The following is a 16,720-nucleotide window of genomic DNA, read 5'->3' as shown; positions in this document are numbered from 1 at the left end:
TTCCCCCTTGCTTCTGGATGTAGTACATGGCCGTCATGTTGTCCGTCCGGATCAACACGACCTTGTTGCACAGATGTACTTTGAACGCCTTCAAGGCCATGAAGATTGCCATCAGTTCCAACACATTGATGTGCATCTTCCTCTGCTGAAGTGTCCATAGTCCCTGCACCGTGTAATGGAGTACATGCGCTCCCCATCCCTGGAGAGAGGCGTCCGTTGTCAGGATGATCTGTGGGACAGGCTCTTGGAATGGTCGGCCCTTGCAAAGGTTTTGTGGGTTCCACCAATGCAGAGAGTTGTACGCCCGACCGCTCACCAACACTAGGTCTGTCAGTTGCCCATGAGCCTGAGTCCACTGACGTGCCAGGCACTCCTGAAGCGGACGCATATGTAGTCTCGCGTGCGGGACAATGGAGATGCAGGAGGCCATCATGCCTATCAACTGCATGAACACCCTCGCTGGAAGCGAGGTCTGGGGTCTGAATCGTTGTATCAGCGCCTGGATACCGGCGATTCTCACTGAACTCGGCTGCGCAGTGGCCGCCAGAGTGTCGATCGTCGCGCCCAGATACTGTCGCACGTGGGCGGGCTGGAGATGGGACTTTGGGTAGTTCAGAGAGAATCCCAGATCGTGCAGGAGGTGAATGGTGCGTGACACGTGGTCTACGCACTGCTGTTCCGTCTTTGCCTGAATAAGCCAGTCGTCTAGGTATGGGAAGACATGGACGTGCTGGCGACGGAGATGCGCTGCTACAGTCGCTAGGCATTTGGTGAAAACTCTCGGTGCCGTGGTGACCCCGAACGGCAGGACTCTGAACTGGTAATGCTGGTCTAAGATTTTGAATCTGAGATACTTCCTGTGTGAAGGATGCAGGGGAATATGGAAATATGCATCCTTCAGATCCAGCGTTGCTAGGAAGTCCCCCTGTTGAAGCAGGGGAAGCACCTGCTGCAATGTGAGCATATGGAAGTGCTCTGAGTTGATGTACCAGTTCAGAGGCCTGAGGTCCAGGATCGGCCTGAGTGATCCGTCCTTTTTGGGGATTAGAAAATACAGGGAGTAAACCCCTGTTCCCCGTTCTTGCAATGGAACGAGCTCTATCGCCCCTTTTTGCAGCATGATTAGTACTTCTTGCTGCAACAAGGTCAAGTGCTCGTCGGACATAGCACGGCCTCTTGGCGGTATGTCCGGTGGAATGGACGTAAGTTCTAGACAGTACCCGTACTGGATAAGAGACCTCACCCACCTGTCCGTGGTGATGGACCTCCACGCCGGCAGGAACTGCTGTAGTCTCCCCCCGACAGGTGTTGTGTGATCGGGGGGAAGTGACAAGACGTCACTGCTTGTTGGAGGCGGTGGACCTGGAGGCGTTGTTTCCACGTCCTCTGCCCTTGATGTTATTGCCTCTGTAGCCACCCCTGCCCTTGTTGTTGTTATACGAGGACTGGGTGTTACCCTTATAGTACTGCGTGGCCTGGGGTGCCTGGCCTCTTGAGGTGCCTCTTGAATTGGAGCGGCGAAAAGAACCGCCCCGAAACTGCTGACTTTGTAAAGCCCCCATAGATTTGGCAGTTTCGGTATCTTTCTTCATTTTTTCTAGGGAGGCATCCACCTCAGGGCCGAACAGATGGTCAGGGTTCACCGTCTGACCCAGTAATGTGGTTTGTATGTCGGGCTTGAACCCAGAAATTCGAAGCCAGGCATGGCGTCTGAGTAACACGCTTGTATTGATAGCCCTGGAGGCAGTGTCTGCTACATCTAGGGCACATTTGATGGATGCATTAGTAATGAGTTTACCCTCCTGAATGAGCATCTCCCCCGCCTCCTTGTATTGGTCAGGCAAATGTTGTAGGATGGCCTCTAATGTGTCATAATGGGCCCTATCATAACGTGCAAGCAGGGCTTGAGTGTTAGAGATCCTCCAGATGTTTGCTGCCTGTGCAGCAATGCGTTTGCCTGATGCCTCAAAGATCTTCGACTCTTTGTCTGGGGGAGGAGCATCACCAGTAGTCTGCGAATTCGCCCTCTTCCGAGCGTTGGACACCACTAGGGAGTCCAATGGCAAATGTCCCTTAATATATGTGGGATCCGTGGGCGCCGCCTTATACTTCCTGTCGATGCGAGGATTGACCACCCGCGCCCGGGTGGGCTCCTTGAATACCTCCTGTGCATGCTTCAGCACCCCTTTGAGCATAGGTAGCGTCTTGACTTGCTTTTCGGCTACCGAGAAGGTGTCGACCAAGAAGTCCGCATCCACAGGGTCTGAGTGCAGTTCGACGTCATGGTTCGCTGCAGCTCTCTCTATTAATGCATTAAACGCCGCCGAGTCCTCCGTCGGGGACGTCTTCGTGGCGAAAAGATGAGTGTCCTGACCTGACTGCAGGTCGTCGGTGTCGCCTCCTGCCGTCCAGGGCACCTGCACCTCGTCCGGATCCGAGTACGCAGGATAGTTGTACTCGTCATTCTCCTCGTCCACCTCAGGCACTGGGGAATGGGCCGGCGAGCGTTCCATGGCTTGTGGAGACAGAGGTTCCATCAGAGCCGAAGAGTCCGCAGAGTACTTTTTGCTCTTGAGCGGGATCCTAAAAGGTTCCAATGGCGGCTCCGACGTAATCTTCCGTTTGAGGAGCGACAATTTTCCGGTGTTGGCGTCGATCGTCACCTCTCGACGTTCCTCCACCGCGAGGGGTTGGAGCCGAAGCTTCGATACCACCAAGGCAGCTTTCGGCGTCAATACTCCCTGAGAATGTCCGCTCTGCTTAGGCGCGAAGGCCTTCGGCGCCGACTTGGGAGGAAGGGTAAAACGGATGGACGTTTGTTCCTTGGCAGGCTTCGGCGTGGGCCTAGGCACGATAGTGTCCTGGCTGGGAACCACAGTGGACTGTTGGATCCGCTTCAAGGATTCTCCCACCTTCTTAGTAAGGGATGCCGAGGGCTGAACCGTCTCGAGCGACTCTTCGTCTCCGAGAGCCCTGTCGTCGGCAGACCCCTTCTTCGGTGCCGACGCCCCCTGGCCTGTCGCGCCGTCAGCGTGACGCTTCTTCGAAGCCGTCTTCGGGTCCGCAACCCCTTTCGGTGCCGACGCAGCCGCGTCGGAAGTCTTCACCTTCGGTGCCGACCCAGAAGACTTCGGGTCGGCCATTTTTGCGCGGCTTTTGTGGTCGGCCATCTTGGCGTGGCTCTTCGAGTCGGCCATTTTGCGTTTCGTGGAAGTTGACGCCTCCAGAACCTTCTTCACCAACGCCAGTTTCGGTTTCGTTTTCGCATCCGAGGGTGCGGAACCGGTTGGCTTCACTTTCGTTTTCTTGCCAGAAATGTCCGTGACCGGGCCCGGAGGCGGGGACGTAGGACTTATAGTAAGATCTCGGGTAAGGCCCGAAGGCGATCCCTCGACCTGGGCCGTATAACGGGGGGAAACCCCGGAGTCCGTTTGGGGATGCTCTTCCTCTGAGCTATCTCCCATCGCGGCACAAATCAGTTCGTCGTCCCCTACCTCACCGGAGACTTCGTCGCAGGCCTCCTCGTCCGCGTCGTAGGCCTCTTCCTCGGACGCGGGGCCAGAGTCCGACTCTTGTACGCCGGCCTCCTCCTCGATCGATTCCTGAAAGATGTCATCAGGTGGGGGTGCCGAAGCCGACAACCGTGCCTGGAGTCGATTAGCCCGGCGAATCTTCAAAGTTTTCTTACTCCTAAACTTTGAACACGCCATGCAGGTGTCTTCACGGTGATCCGGTGACAAGCATGTGTTGCACACAGGGTGCACGTCGAGGTGCGAATATTTCGAGTGACATAGCGGACACTTCTTGAATGGAGTCCGCTCCATCGCAAATGCGGTAGTGTAGGCCCGTCCGCGTCGAAGCACGTGGAAGGGCAGTAGGAGCTGAGAGTCAATAAGAGAACCCGAACGCAACTATACCGACGCCCAGCCTAAAGACCTTTTGGTCTCAAGTGAAATCGAACAACTATCGGTTCCGAAGGAGGGAACCGAAAACACATCCGAACCCTATGGCGGAAAAAAACAATCTGGGGATGGAGGCGATGCCCATGCGCACTGTAGTCCAGGGGAGGAGCCACCTATCTCGTGATACTTCGAAGACTCTTCCAGGACAACAATGTGCAATCATCCGGACCCAACACTAGGTGGCGGACTATGCACAGATATGAATTCAGCAGCCCACATGCCTCGAACATAATAGCATCAAAACAAAATGCCATCCACCAGTTGCCAGGCACAAATGTCACAGACACATTGACAATCTAAACAATTAACAAGGTTAGTAAGTAGAGGCAATTACAGGTTAAACAAGTTAATGCTAGATCCCCTTAACTGCCCCCCTCCACTCTGCCCCCTCTAATGATGACAGGGTTACATCTCAACAGCCTGGCACCCAGCAAACAGGAGGTGTAAACAAGGAGTCACCTGACAAGAAGAATCCATGGCATGCAGAAGCTTGGCCAGAAGGAAATGCCAGCCAAATAGTTGAAGTGATCTAAGTCGCACCCCAGAGCAGACAACCCAGCAACCCACACATACATAACGGGAGGGCTTCAAGTCCCAAAAAATACCACTAACCTAAAAGACAACAGACACCAATGTGTAAAGCAGAAGCAATTATACAGGTCAGTGAGAACAGAAGACTGGTACGCCATAAGCATGGCCAATTAAACACAGGGTCAGCCATCCACAGATCACGAACAACATCTCACAATGCAGCAACCAAACTACCTTTAGAAGGAAACTAGGTGGGTTATCCTACCTACTCTGTTGCTGTTGAAAACTGTGAAAGGTGCTATAGCGCATAAGGCCAAAGGTTCTATAAGTCAAAGTCAAAAAAGGCTTTATTTCGATAAAAAGTTATCATAAAAGCTGCACATCAATCACAAACACATCAAGTTTAAAAACAAGCAATCATGGACATAAAAAAAAAAAAAATTTTACAAATTTGAGAAGCAATTCATTTGGCAGTCTGTTTAAAAATAGAATTAAACAGTTAATTTTAGCCTTTTAGTTCGAATAGACCAGGCCCATGATAAGAATTTGGCTAGGGTGCATGCATAAATGGCACGGCTGTCAGACATTAAAATCCGAATTGCGGCCATATGACTCCTAGTGCCCAGTTGCCGGCATAAGTTTTTGAGCCAAATCCTCCTGGGAAGGGCATACTCTCCACATTCAAACATAAAATGTGCCACTGTCTCTGGTTTATTTAGGCATACTGGGCAGAACTCCGTAGTCTGTGCAGAGGATTTCCAACGTGAGGTAAGGGAGTACAAAGGAAGAGTTCCTGCTCTAAATTTGAAGTACAGGGCCCTATCAAAGGGTTTCCCGATGGTATCAAGGTACACTTCCCGTTTCGGTTGGTCCTTAAACTTCAAGAAGTCCTCCGTAAGTCTGCCCATAGTAGTGCTAGTGTTCCTTTGTAGCAAAATCCAATCCCAATAAAGTTTCTTAAGAGTTAACTTCGGGGGTGAGGATCTATTTGTCCACGCTTCGTTTAAGCCCAGATTTAATAACAATGTCTTCATATCTTTCAACCATTTGATTTTATGCCACCTTGGTGATGACATAATTTCTGCTAGACCTTGCGCATATTTGCCAAGTTCCTCCACACGCCACAGTCGTGCCCACAGCAAAAGTGGGCGGAATCTAGCAAGGTCATCAATTGGGCGACAACCTAGATCTAACATTAGCGGGACCGTGGGAGTGCCCTGAGGGAGAGACATAATCGCTCTGCAAAATTTCTTCTCTGATCTTGGTAAATCGTCTGTAATGGATGAGCCCCAAAGTTCTGCCCCGTAAAGAGCAGAACTGACCCCTTTGGCCGAATAGATCTCAAGGACTGCAGCTATTGGTCTTATTGTGCAGGAGCGTTGTTCTTTCAGGAGAGCTCCTGTTATTCGCTTGTGAGTTAGCAGCATTTTGTCCAAGTGTGGGGTCCAATCCATTCTGTGTGAAAGGCGAATACCTAGATAGTCAAAGACTTCTACCCTCTCCAGAGGTTCAGCATTCAGGGTAGGAGGGCGGACTGGTTTTTTGGGAGGATTCAGCACAAGATATTTAGTCTTGCTTGTGTTGATTACCAGGCCTCGTTTAGAGCAGAAGGATTGAAAGTTATTTAGGAGCCTTTGGGGGCCCATTGGGGTTTTTGATATTAAAAGCGTATCATCCGCGAAGAGGAGGGTAGGTATGCGTTCACCAGCCAGGGATGGTTCATCTGAAGGATGTTCCCGGAGATGCTCAACCACCCCATTGATATAAAGGGAAAAGAGGGTGGGAGCTAACACACATCCCTGGCGGACACCTCTATCAACCGGAATACTGTTTGTTCCCCCCCCCCCTGGGCCCCACCTGATCTGGGCAAAGCTATTTTCGTGTAGCCTAACAAGTAGTGATAGTAAGTAGTGAGGCGGGCCCATATCAGCCAATACACTCCAGAGGGTCTCCCTAGGTACAAGGTCAAAGGCAGTCTTTAAATCGATAAACGCGAGATAAAGACTGCCCTTGCCTATAACCACGACTTTCCAATACACCATCATTAAACGAAAAGCTTGTTCTATTGTCCCGGTGCCCACTCTAAAGCCCGCCTGGTAATCAGTAAGGATTTTGTTTTCTTCAACCCAGTCGAGTATTCTGACCAGTAAGACCTTGCCAACTACTTTTTGACTAATGTCTAACAGGCTAATGGGCCTATAGTTTGATGGATCTTCTCTGGGGCCTTTTTTATAAATAGGGACCACCTCCGCCCCTTTCCACGAAGAGGGGATAGGGGCGCCCCTGCAGATGGCAACAAGTAGGGAGTGGATCAATTTTCCCCACTTCGGGATATCGGATCTCAAAAGGTCACCGGGGATGCCGTCCGGACCAGCAGCCTTTTGAGGGATGATAGTGCCTATTGCATATTGCACTTCTTTAATTGTAAAGTCGAAGTCTTTAAGATGGGTGTCCCAGATTGGAGGGAATGATAGTGGAGTTACGACCCCCCCTTCCAAAACACTAGAGGCAATGGGAATAAGGTGATCATCTTGGCGGGTATAGAGCTTTGAAAAATGATTTACCCACGCCTGACTTGGAATATTACATGTAATCAAGTCACTATCTGGCCTGTTTCTAGCTCTTATGGTGTCCCAAAAGCATTTTGAATTTTTCTTGGAGCTAGCTTCTTTAAGGGTCGACCAATAGGCCTCTTCCCACTCCTTTTTTGCTTGAGCCAGTGTTTTCTTGTGCTCTTTCCTGGCTGTCTGTATCTGGGGTTGGGATTTACCTTTAATAGCCTTGATTAGGCGGGTCTTAGCTTTCCTACATGCTGTGGTGTACCAGTCATGCATTCCCTTAGTTTTATGCTGGGACACGTTCCTCCCTGCGGAGCCCTTCACCCAGAAAGCTTCGCCTATGTCCTTGACAGCTGCTTCAAAAATGGGTGTTGCCTTATCCGCTGACATGGCTAAGTTGATGTTGTTGAGCTCTATTTGTGAGGCCATAAGAACCTCATCTATACTAGAAAGTTTATCAGGGTTACTGGCAACTTTATTCCACTTTAGGCGTCTGCCACAAGAGGAGACAGTAACCTTATGTATGCATTTAGATGGTGCTAACAATGCGCCAATTGGCCAGGGGTTCGAGATAATTAGGGAGAGCGAATTATGGTCGCTCTCCACAGTTGGTATAACTACCATATCCTCGACCAGACTCCAAAGCCCTAAATCCAACAGAATATAGTCAATCCTCGAGGTATGACCAACTCTGTTGAACGTAGGAGCTCCCATCCAAGGTTCTATAGTGCATAAGGCCTGTATTTCATAAACTATATGGGCAGAGGTGGTGGGTACTGAAAAAGGCAGCCTTCCAAGTAGCCTTGTGAATGGGGTCAAAGGGAGATCTATTTTATTAGAAAGTACTATGTTAAGTTCCCAAGTATGTGAAGGAGGCTTACTGCAAGGGAATACTTTACTAATACCGTCTACGAAGTCCTTAATCAGAGAGAATCGAAATAAGGAGGTTTGCAAAGGAGATTTCCTTCAGGCAGTTATTGCCTTAAGGTGTACTTTAAGGGATGAAAATTGTAGACCAGACCTTGCCAGATGAAGTAAATAAGGAATCACCATTTTATTCTGACATTTGGAGGGATTGTGGTTGTTTTGATAGCACCAAAAACATAACCTTTTAGAATTGAACATAAAGGTTATTCTGGAGGAATTTTTGGCTTCTAGCAAAATGTCTATTCAGTCCTGCAATAGTATAGATTCCTGTATTACAGGAATTCAGGAACAAAGCTGCTAAGCTCAAAGGATGGGGTATAGGAAGGAGCCACCAAACTGTAACAGGAAATCCTGCGTGGATGTTCGGATAGGTGTAGAAGGACTGTGAACCTCCTTTGGGCGGGCCATTCTGGTACAATCATGATCATTCTGGTCTTCAAATGGTACATGTTGATCAGAATATTTGGTATCAGTGGTTTTATATGACACGCCTACAGACATTTCTTTCACCAGTCTATCATGCAGATATTTCACCAGTCTATACTACAGATATTCCATTTCAACCCTGGTTGGTAGTATCTGGAGGCGTAATTAAGGCATTTTCTGTTTCTTGTGTCTGCGATCAAGTCTATTTGTTGGTAGCCCCAATCTTGAAAAACAGTTTGTGAGACTTTGTAGTTTAAAACCCAGCGGTGATTTTCTTGAAACGAACGACTGAAGGAGTCTGCTTTCATGTTTGAATGCTTAGCAGATAAACAGCAGTGATGGTTACATTTCTAGCAGTTAGCCATTTCCATACGGGTTGAGATTCAACAGAAAGTGATATTGAGTGAGACCTTCCCTGCTTGTTCAGATAATAAATTATCATTATATTTTCCATCTGAAAAAGAAGGGAGTATGTCATGAACAAAGGAAACCGTTTCAGAGCTAAGTGGACCACTATTAGTTCCGGTAGGTTGATATGGTAGACCTTTTCTTTCTATTACCAAGTCCCTGTAGTCTTTAAATGAACTCCCCTTCCTTGGTGAAATGGAACTGTAGCTAGTGTTGGAACAGAGAGATCATGATGGAACCGGATTCCCTTCAGTACGTTTGTGACTGATTCCACCCTGGAAATTATTGGATTGCTGAATGTGACAGAGTTTATTTCTTTCCCCAGAAGCCAGTTAACTGATTCAACTTGTCCTCTAGGCATTGTTGTAGTGGCCTCATGTGAAATATGGCATGAGGTTTCAGATAAATTCAGGATGCCATTGGGCCTAGAAGAGATGATATAAGTTGTGCTATTGGGCAAGGAGTTTGCAACAGATTGAGACATTTCAGATGGATAGACGATAGTGTCTCCTTCGAAGGATACACGTTTGCAGCTGGAGTATCCAAGATAGCACCAAAATACAGCGATTTTTGTACTGAGAAGGTTGCTGATTTCTGGAGGTTTACTCGTAGATTCAGACGTCAAAGGGTATTGAGGCATATTTGAAAGTGTTTCATAGTATCCTCTGAAGATGCAGCTTTTATTAACCAGTTGTCTAGATAAAGGTGGATGGAGATTTTCTGCCTCCTCAGGTAAGCTGTGATGACAGCCATATATTCTGCAAATGGTGAAGGAGCTGATTTCAGTTTAAATGGTAGGATTCTGTAATGAAAATGACATAAAACTAAGCAATTTTCTTTTCATCTTTGTGGTCTGAATAGGAAAATAGGCATATTGGAGGTCTAATGCACATATTTAAATCCACTTTATGTAACTGAGGGTAAATCTGGTGTAATGAAGCATTAAATCTTCTTGTGGTCTCTTTTTTTGAACCACAAATTAACATAAATAAATCCCAGATCCTTTTTCGGCAATAAGGAAGAGTTCAGACCTATTCTCTATCTCAGGATGCGGAACAAATACATAAGAAATGAAAAATATCAGGAAAGAAACACCTGTTGTAGGGTTTGTATCTTCTCCTGTATTCTTTCTTTTTGTCAGGACTCACCTACGGTTGTCAATGTCTCCATTTCAGATTTCATAAGACTAATTTCCGTGTTCGCATGTCTACCAAACAGAGAATCCTTTGAAAAAGGCAGATTTAAGATTCGTTGCTGTGCCTCGGGTTTAAATCTAATTGATCTGAGCCATGAACTCAGTCTCATCAGGTACTATGGCAGTATCCATGTATCACCATGTCAGAAGTGTCTGCCGCTACACCAATGATCTGGGTGGAGACAAGCATGCCCTTATTAAGGACCTCTTGGAAGTCCGGTCTGTCTTCCTTGAGTAGCTTGTCACTATATCTTTGGATTGAATACCAGAGAGATCACTGTGGTGAAATGGTTTGCCAGGACCTGGACCAATTAACTGCATAGGGAAAGCACAAATGCATTGAGGGCAAGTTTAGATAGCCCTAACCATGAGCAAGTTGATATATTACCTCAGTTCCGAAAGACTATAAGTCTCTGATCTCCAATACATGAAGATGACCACAGCTCTTGAGTCAAGAGGACACGAATGAAGGCGTTTTAAATTACAGTAACCACTACCACTAGGGACAGAATGGCTTCCCATACATGAGTTCTGACACCAGCCAACAAAGTAAATCTTGAGCTGTGTCTGGGGAAATCCGAATGTTGTCCAGAAGGACTCTCCATATCTGGGCCCACTGAAAACAGAGACACAACAGGAGTGCACATGTGAGTCTTCAACTATGGAGCTCCAGCAGAAGGCAAGAGGTGAGCATGTCCAAGACACATGGGACTGTCCAGGCTGGAATAAGAGCTCCCTCCCGAGACATTGGGATCATAGCCTTACTGTTCTAAACTAGCTGAGGCAGGCTAGAGGGAGACAATGTTCAGCAGCCCACTTAAGAGGAGAAACTGGAAGGACTGGAGGTGAGACGTGGGGAGGTTGATTGAAAACCGCAAGTCGAAGAGCAGAGAGATTGAGCTCTGCAGATGGTCCCCCCACTGTCTGGGGCAACCACACCTTGAGCAGGTAGTTTAAGTATGGTAAAACTAAAAATACAAACCTGCGAAGACCTGTCCCGACCACCTAAGTCACCTTAATGAAGACTTGAGAGGTCAATTTTAGTCCAAACAGGACTGCAAACTGAAAATGGGTGGAGTTACCATAAAACCCAGGTAGGGCCAGAGCGACTGCAGCATCAAGCATGAAATTGTTTCTGCTACAGTCGAGGGACACCACTCAGTCTTACAGTTCCAGGGCCAGAAGAGAATACATTTAAAACTTCTTCTAAAGGGGGAAGTTATTCAGAATGTGAAATGGAACAGAGACTCCAGACTTTCTTGCGAATAACTAGAAAAGCATCTCTCCTCGAACACGGTCTTTGGGATCAATTCATTGACCCTTATGCACAGCAGAGCAAGAAGTTTCTCCTTCGGAATGCAGCTATGGTTATCAGAGGTGATAAGAGGGAACGGGCTAATGGGATGGGGAAACTCTGGATGGGAAGGGAGTAGCCTTGCTCCACAATTTTAAGGACTCAGTCTGCAATGATGGATGTCAACAGAAAAGGCACCTGTCCCACCTCTACTCGTCCTCCCAAAGCAAGCCACACTTGCTCACACGAGGGTGAACTAAAACAGTTTTGCAGGATGGATCGGAAAGGTGAGGAAAAGGACTGTTGTTGCCCTCAACAGCCTTTAATGTGCCCCTCCCCCCAGAAGCTTCAAACTACCTCTGGCTGCTGCACTGGCTACAAGAGCTGACACAGCAGAAAGGGCAGACCTCGAGAACATCCCCTGAACTTTCAGTATTGTTGATTAAAGCGTGAATCAGAGAAAGCCAGCACCCAAGGATCTAGCCATAGCTTGAACTTGTCTGAAGCGCTTCAGTGCTAAGTCGGTATACTCACTAGAGAGGCATATTACTTCATAGAAGGGCACGCTCCATAATACTCATCTAGATATACACTGAAAGGCCTGTGGAACATATCCAGGCAAAACAGCAGAGGTAAGTGGAAGAACCCATGGATTTCTCCACTGAACCAGGCCAGAGGAATTACTTGCTTGGTCACATCTTGCCCATTAATTACAATTCTGCTAAATGATTACAAAGATTATCTGGCAGGTTTGCAACAACTTTTTGCACCATTACCCACTGTGCATGGGAGTAATGAACAACGAAGCAAATTGTGTTTGTGAAGCGAAGGTAAAGACTCCCCAAAAAGATCCACTTCCCCATTACCTCAATAATTTTTGACTCTCTATCACTAGAAAAGAGGTGAGCAGTCAAAGATTTTGGTTCCCCAGAAGTCAGACGATTACTGTTCGTCACAGGGGAAGACACTGGGTTTCTTCACTCAAAGAAATTGTGGTCCATCAACGCTTCAATGAAGGAGAGCAATGGTTCAACCGCGGAGGATGTCGGCTCCAGAATTTCTGGAGGAAGTTAGCCTTGTTCTCCTCTAAGGGTAAAGGCAATTCCAGGAACTATGAACAACTTTCTTAGTGGGAAGCCCAGGAGGTCAATCCAGATCCAGGATTGTAGCGAGGTCACTGGAGTTCCGCAGTGACAGTTACAAGGATACCAAGGGGATTATCATACTGATACTATCATTGTAGTGGTACACAATGTTAGGCATCCGAATGGTATGTGAATCACAGCAAAAAAGTCCATTGAGCCTGGCGTGCTTTACATCGAGACTTGACCATAATGTCCTTTATCTTCAGGAAAGTTGACTAAATTTTGCAATCTTTCAGGGAGATGACAGGCAGGGCTGGCTGGTGATAGAGTTACCAGAGGATGTCTACTCAGAGGTCCCAGAGGCTTTTGGGGATCCATAGGAGTGGTTAATCGAGCCAAGGTGGAGTGAAAAGGCCCAAGTTAGCCTGCATGAAAGTCACAAACTGTGCCATGACAGTACCAGCATCGGAGCCAAATACAGCACTCAGTACAGCTTCCTAAAATAAGACTCTATGATGATGAGGACGTTGGAAAATGCTGCCACAATCTGGCAGGGCTAACCCTGCAGAGGAAGTAACATAATAAAGTGGAAGTATTTCTCCTGTAACAGCTTATGTCCATCTTCTAAAGACCTGTCTTTGTCCTTGAAAACGGCTCTCTTCCAGGACTTGCTGATTGTAGGCGTCCTGGATTGGGATTTGAAGCAGGACCTGCATCTGTTCTGTATACAAGCCAGACAATCAATCTGAGCCTGCGCAGTGAAGAGCTAGCTCTCCCACTCTTGAGGGTCTTGGAACATATGAGATTATACTTCGCACCACACATCTTGAGGGTCCGATTCCAGCAATTTGTTCTGACAGGCGATTCAAGGTTTAGACCATAACATTTTCGGGAGAGACATCCTGAAAACACAGTCAATGCAATGATGACTGAATAACACTTTCAAGAGTAACTAAAAAATGTATCAAAGGTGGGGGAAAACATTGAAAGTATGGCAGTGTGGCATCTTATTTAACTGTGATGTTCACAGAATGGAGATGGAGCAGAGGTGCCAACCATGACCACAGAGGTGCAATTTCAAGCTCCTAGATTCAGTCTGGAGGCATATAAAGAGATACTGAATCTGCAAGTAGAAATATCCACAAGGAAAAGAAGTATTAGGTGCTGCATTTTTCACCAACAGACTGCATATTGTTTACACCAAAAGGGATATATTAGAACAAATTAAATTTCACAATCAATCATGCTGTAAGTTAACTATGCACAAGTTAAAAAAAAACCACATAATTAAAAAATGCCTGCAGGAAGTCAGGAATAATAGTGATATAGCATTTGAAAATATATTGTATAAACCAACAAACCCCATTCCTACTTTATTTGAAAAGTTACCTTAATCATATGATGAGGCAGCTGAGGTCCAATAAACGAAGACGGCGTTTGCTTATTATTAATGACGCGCTGGTTCATTAAGGGTCGAGGAGAGGACTGTCCAGGAGTATGAACAGAATTAATATGATCCCCATTTTTCAGGTCACTGGATCTAAAACAATAAATAAATACATATTTGAAATTAGGAGAGCGATCTTGACATTTGCTTGAAAAATAATAGTAAGATTTGAAAAACTGTTCGCACCTGATGTAAAACAGCACGTAGGCTTGCTGATTGAGCACAGAACGAATGTCACTGCTTGAAACAACGGAGTCATTCATCTGGTACCACTGCCCATTACTGGCCTGCAATGCAAGAGCATTTTAAGAATAGTGTAAAAAGATATTTCATGCAAAATATACCCAGAGTTAACCAGACATGAAATTCAAAAGCAAAGGTGAAATGTCTAACTTTGCATTTACTAATGATGTCACAAATGATGTCACATGAGATTAAAGAGATTGAGGAAAAAGAAAAAACTCAAAGAAAAATAACACAAAAGTAGGAAACAATTAGAGTAGGTGAGATGCTATGTTAGAAGGGAATACAGGGATGAGAGATTAAAATGCTCACAGAGGGTAGGATGGGAGATGGAGTGGGATGAGGAGAGTCACAGTCACTCAATCATTTTTTGTTCTCTGTTCCAAATGGGACATTTCATAAGCAAATCAGCCATGATCTTGCTTCACTGGGTTCACTCAATCCTGAATTGCTAGGCCATGTGACTTCTGAATGGGAACATAACTAACAGGCCAGTTTTGGCATTGTTCTGCCGCATCACTGAGGTGTAGCTGAAGACCGGTGGGACAATGAGACTAATTCAAGTATTCCACACATTTCATTTTAAAACTGTTTTTAGAAATAACAGTAGAGCACAGAACTAGAGGTAAAGATGAATGGTAGAAGGCAAAGCTGATGAATTAGAGTAAAAAGTATAAGAGGGGATTGAAAAAAAGCAACAGTGGTTGGAGAATTGCTACAAAATTTTTTGCGATCTTAAGCAATGTGACATTTTGTTTTGGATCAACCTCATATAGCCTACTACTTACGAGTGCTTCTACACTCTTAAGCTTTGCATGTCTTACAAAACGCCCACTACACGCACGGAAGGATTTGTCAATAGTCAATATTATGCCACCTGCAAACACATGCATGGATGCAGGGTCCCTATCATGGGGGACCTACTGTTAATTCTAAATTACGCTGTGTCTCTTTATCTTTCTTTTTTACAGGTACAGAAATTCTGACGGTGAAAACCGTAGGTCACGCACCTTACAATTCTATCCATACCTAAGCGTGTGTGCATGGTTTACGTGAGCTCAGGGTTCCTTCTGAGCCACAGGTCCTGAAGAAATCCAATCAATCTTACACTTTTGGCTGAAACATGTAGACCACCTGACACAAATTCACTCTACACATATTTTGAGGAGGTATGCAAGACCATAGTCTCACTCAAATCCAATTAAGTATTTTTTAACCAGGGACCATATAATAAAGGATTGGGTACCCTGGAGGTAGTTTTAATCTTCCACTCTCACAGTACCCACTTTTCACAAAATACAAACAAATAACCCAGCTCCGCTATGAATAGGAGTCGAAGCACACTAGGAGGCACTCGACTTCTTGGGTGGGAACCCGATGATGAAGCATGCCACCAACTAGGTTGGTGGGTGAGGGTTCTTCTAAATAACACAACTGGGTTCCCTGTAAAGGAGGCTTAATTTCTATAACCCTGCTGACTGGGTATCCTAGAACGCAGCTATTAGCTCGTTCTCTTTCTTTATATGTATCTATTAACAGGGGAGACGAACATGCATCCTTGCTTCCTCCTCTTTCTCTCCATTTTGTTATTTGACATTTTGTTCTTACCCTCATTTGATTACTTATTGCCCCCCGCCCCGCTGCCCCACCTAAGTATAAAGGAACCGTTTCTGCTTAAAGGAACAAGAGGTCACCCTCCACGGATCAGAATCTTGGTAACCCCTTGGTCATACTTTTGCCTAGACCCAGCCAAAAATGACTCAAAGATAAGAGAGAAATGAAGACAAGAAGCAACTCGGTCAAGGAGACAATGGGCGGGAAGAACTAACATGATCAACACGGGTGGAAAAAGCAACATGGTCAATAAAAAGTAACACAGTCAAGGGTGGGTGGGCAGCAAGAAGCAACAGGGACAATGGGAGGCAAAAGTAACAGGGACAAGGGTGGAAGGCAAGAAGCAACAGGGACAAGGGTGGAAGGCAAGAAGCAACAGGGACAAGGGTGGGAGGGTGGGGTGACAGAAGCAACTGGGACAAGGAAGGATGGGAGGGAAAAAAGCAACTGGGACAAGGAAGGATGGGAGGGAAAAAAGCAACAGGGACAAGGGAGGGTGGGAGGGAAGAAGCAACAGGGACAAGGGAGGGTGGGAGGGAAGAAGCAACAGGGACAAGGAAGGATGGGAGGGAAGAAGCAACAGGGACAAGGGAGGGTGGGAGGGAAGAAGCAACAGGGACAAGGGAGGGTGGGAGGGAAGAAGCAACAGGGACAAGGGAGGGTGGGAGGGAAGAAGCAACAGGGACAAGGGAGGGTGGGAGGGAAGAAGCAACAGGGACAAGGGAGGGTGGGAGGGAAGAAGCAACAGGGACAAGGTAGGGCGGGAGGGAAGAAGCAACAGGGACAAGGGAGAAGCAACAGGGACAAGGGAGGGTGGGAGGAAAGAAGCAACAGGGATAAGGGAGGGTGGGAGGGAAGAGGCAACAGGGATAAGGGAGGGTTGGAGGGAGGGAAGAAGCAACAGGGATGTGGGAGGGAAGAAGTAACAGGGACAAGGGAGGGTGGGAGGGGACAAGGGAGGGTGGGAGGGAACAGGGACAAGGAGGGTGGGATGGGAAAAAGCAACAGTGACAAGGGAGAGTGGGAGGGA

General features: G+C 46.8%; 1 protein-coding gene across 4 annotated transcripts in view; it reads right to left on the bottom strand.

Annotated features, from left to right (window-relative positions):
* USP42 (ubiquitin specific peptidase 42) overlaps window positions 1-16,720 on the bottom strand; it is a 674,575-nt gene that overhangs the window by 218,687 nt on the left and 439,168 nt on the right. For all 4 annotated transcript variants that reach the window (XM_086940745.1, XM_086940747.1, XM_086940748.1 and 1 more), the window contains exons 11-12: window positions 14,020-14,120; window positions 13,776-13,926 (exon numbers count right to left, since the gene is read on the bottom strand). In XM_086940745.1, coding sequence (XP_086796871.1) covers window positions 13,776-13,926; window positions 14,020-14,120 — 252 coding nt within the window. The remainder of the gene's footprint in view (window positions 1-13,775; window positions 13,927-14,019; window positions 14,121-16,720) is intronic.

This window comes from Lissotriton vulgaris, chromosome 10 (genome assembly GCF_964263255.1).
Source record: "Lissotriton vulgaris chromosome 10, aLisVul1.2, whole genome shotgun sequence".
Lineage (NCBI taxonomy): Eukaryota > Metazoa > Chordata > Amphibia > Caudata > Salamandridae > Lissotriton > Lissotriton vulgaris.
Note: the sequence above shows the minus strand (reverse complement) of the source record. Positions and strands in the feature narration are given on the sequence as shown.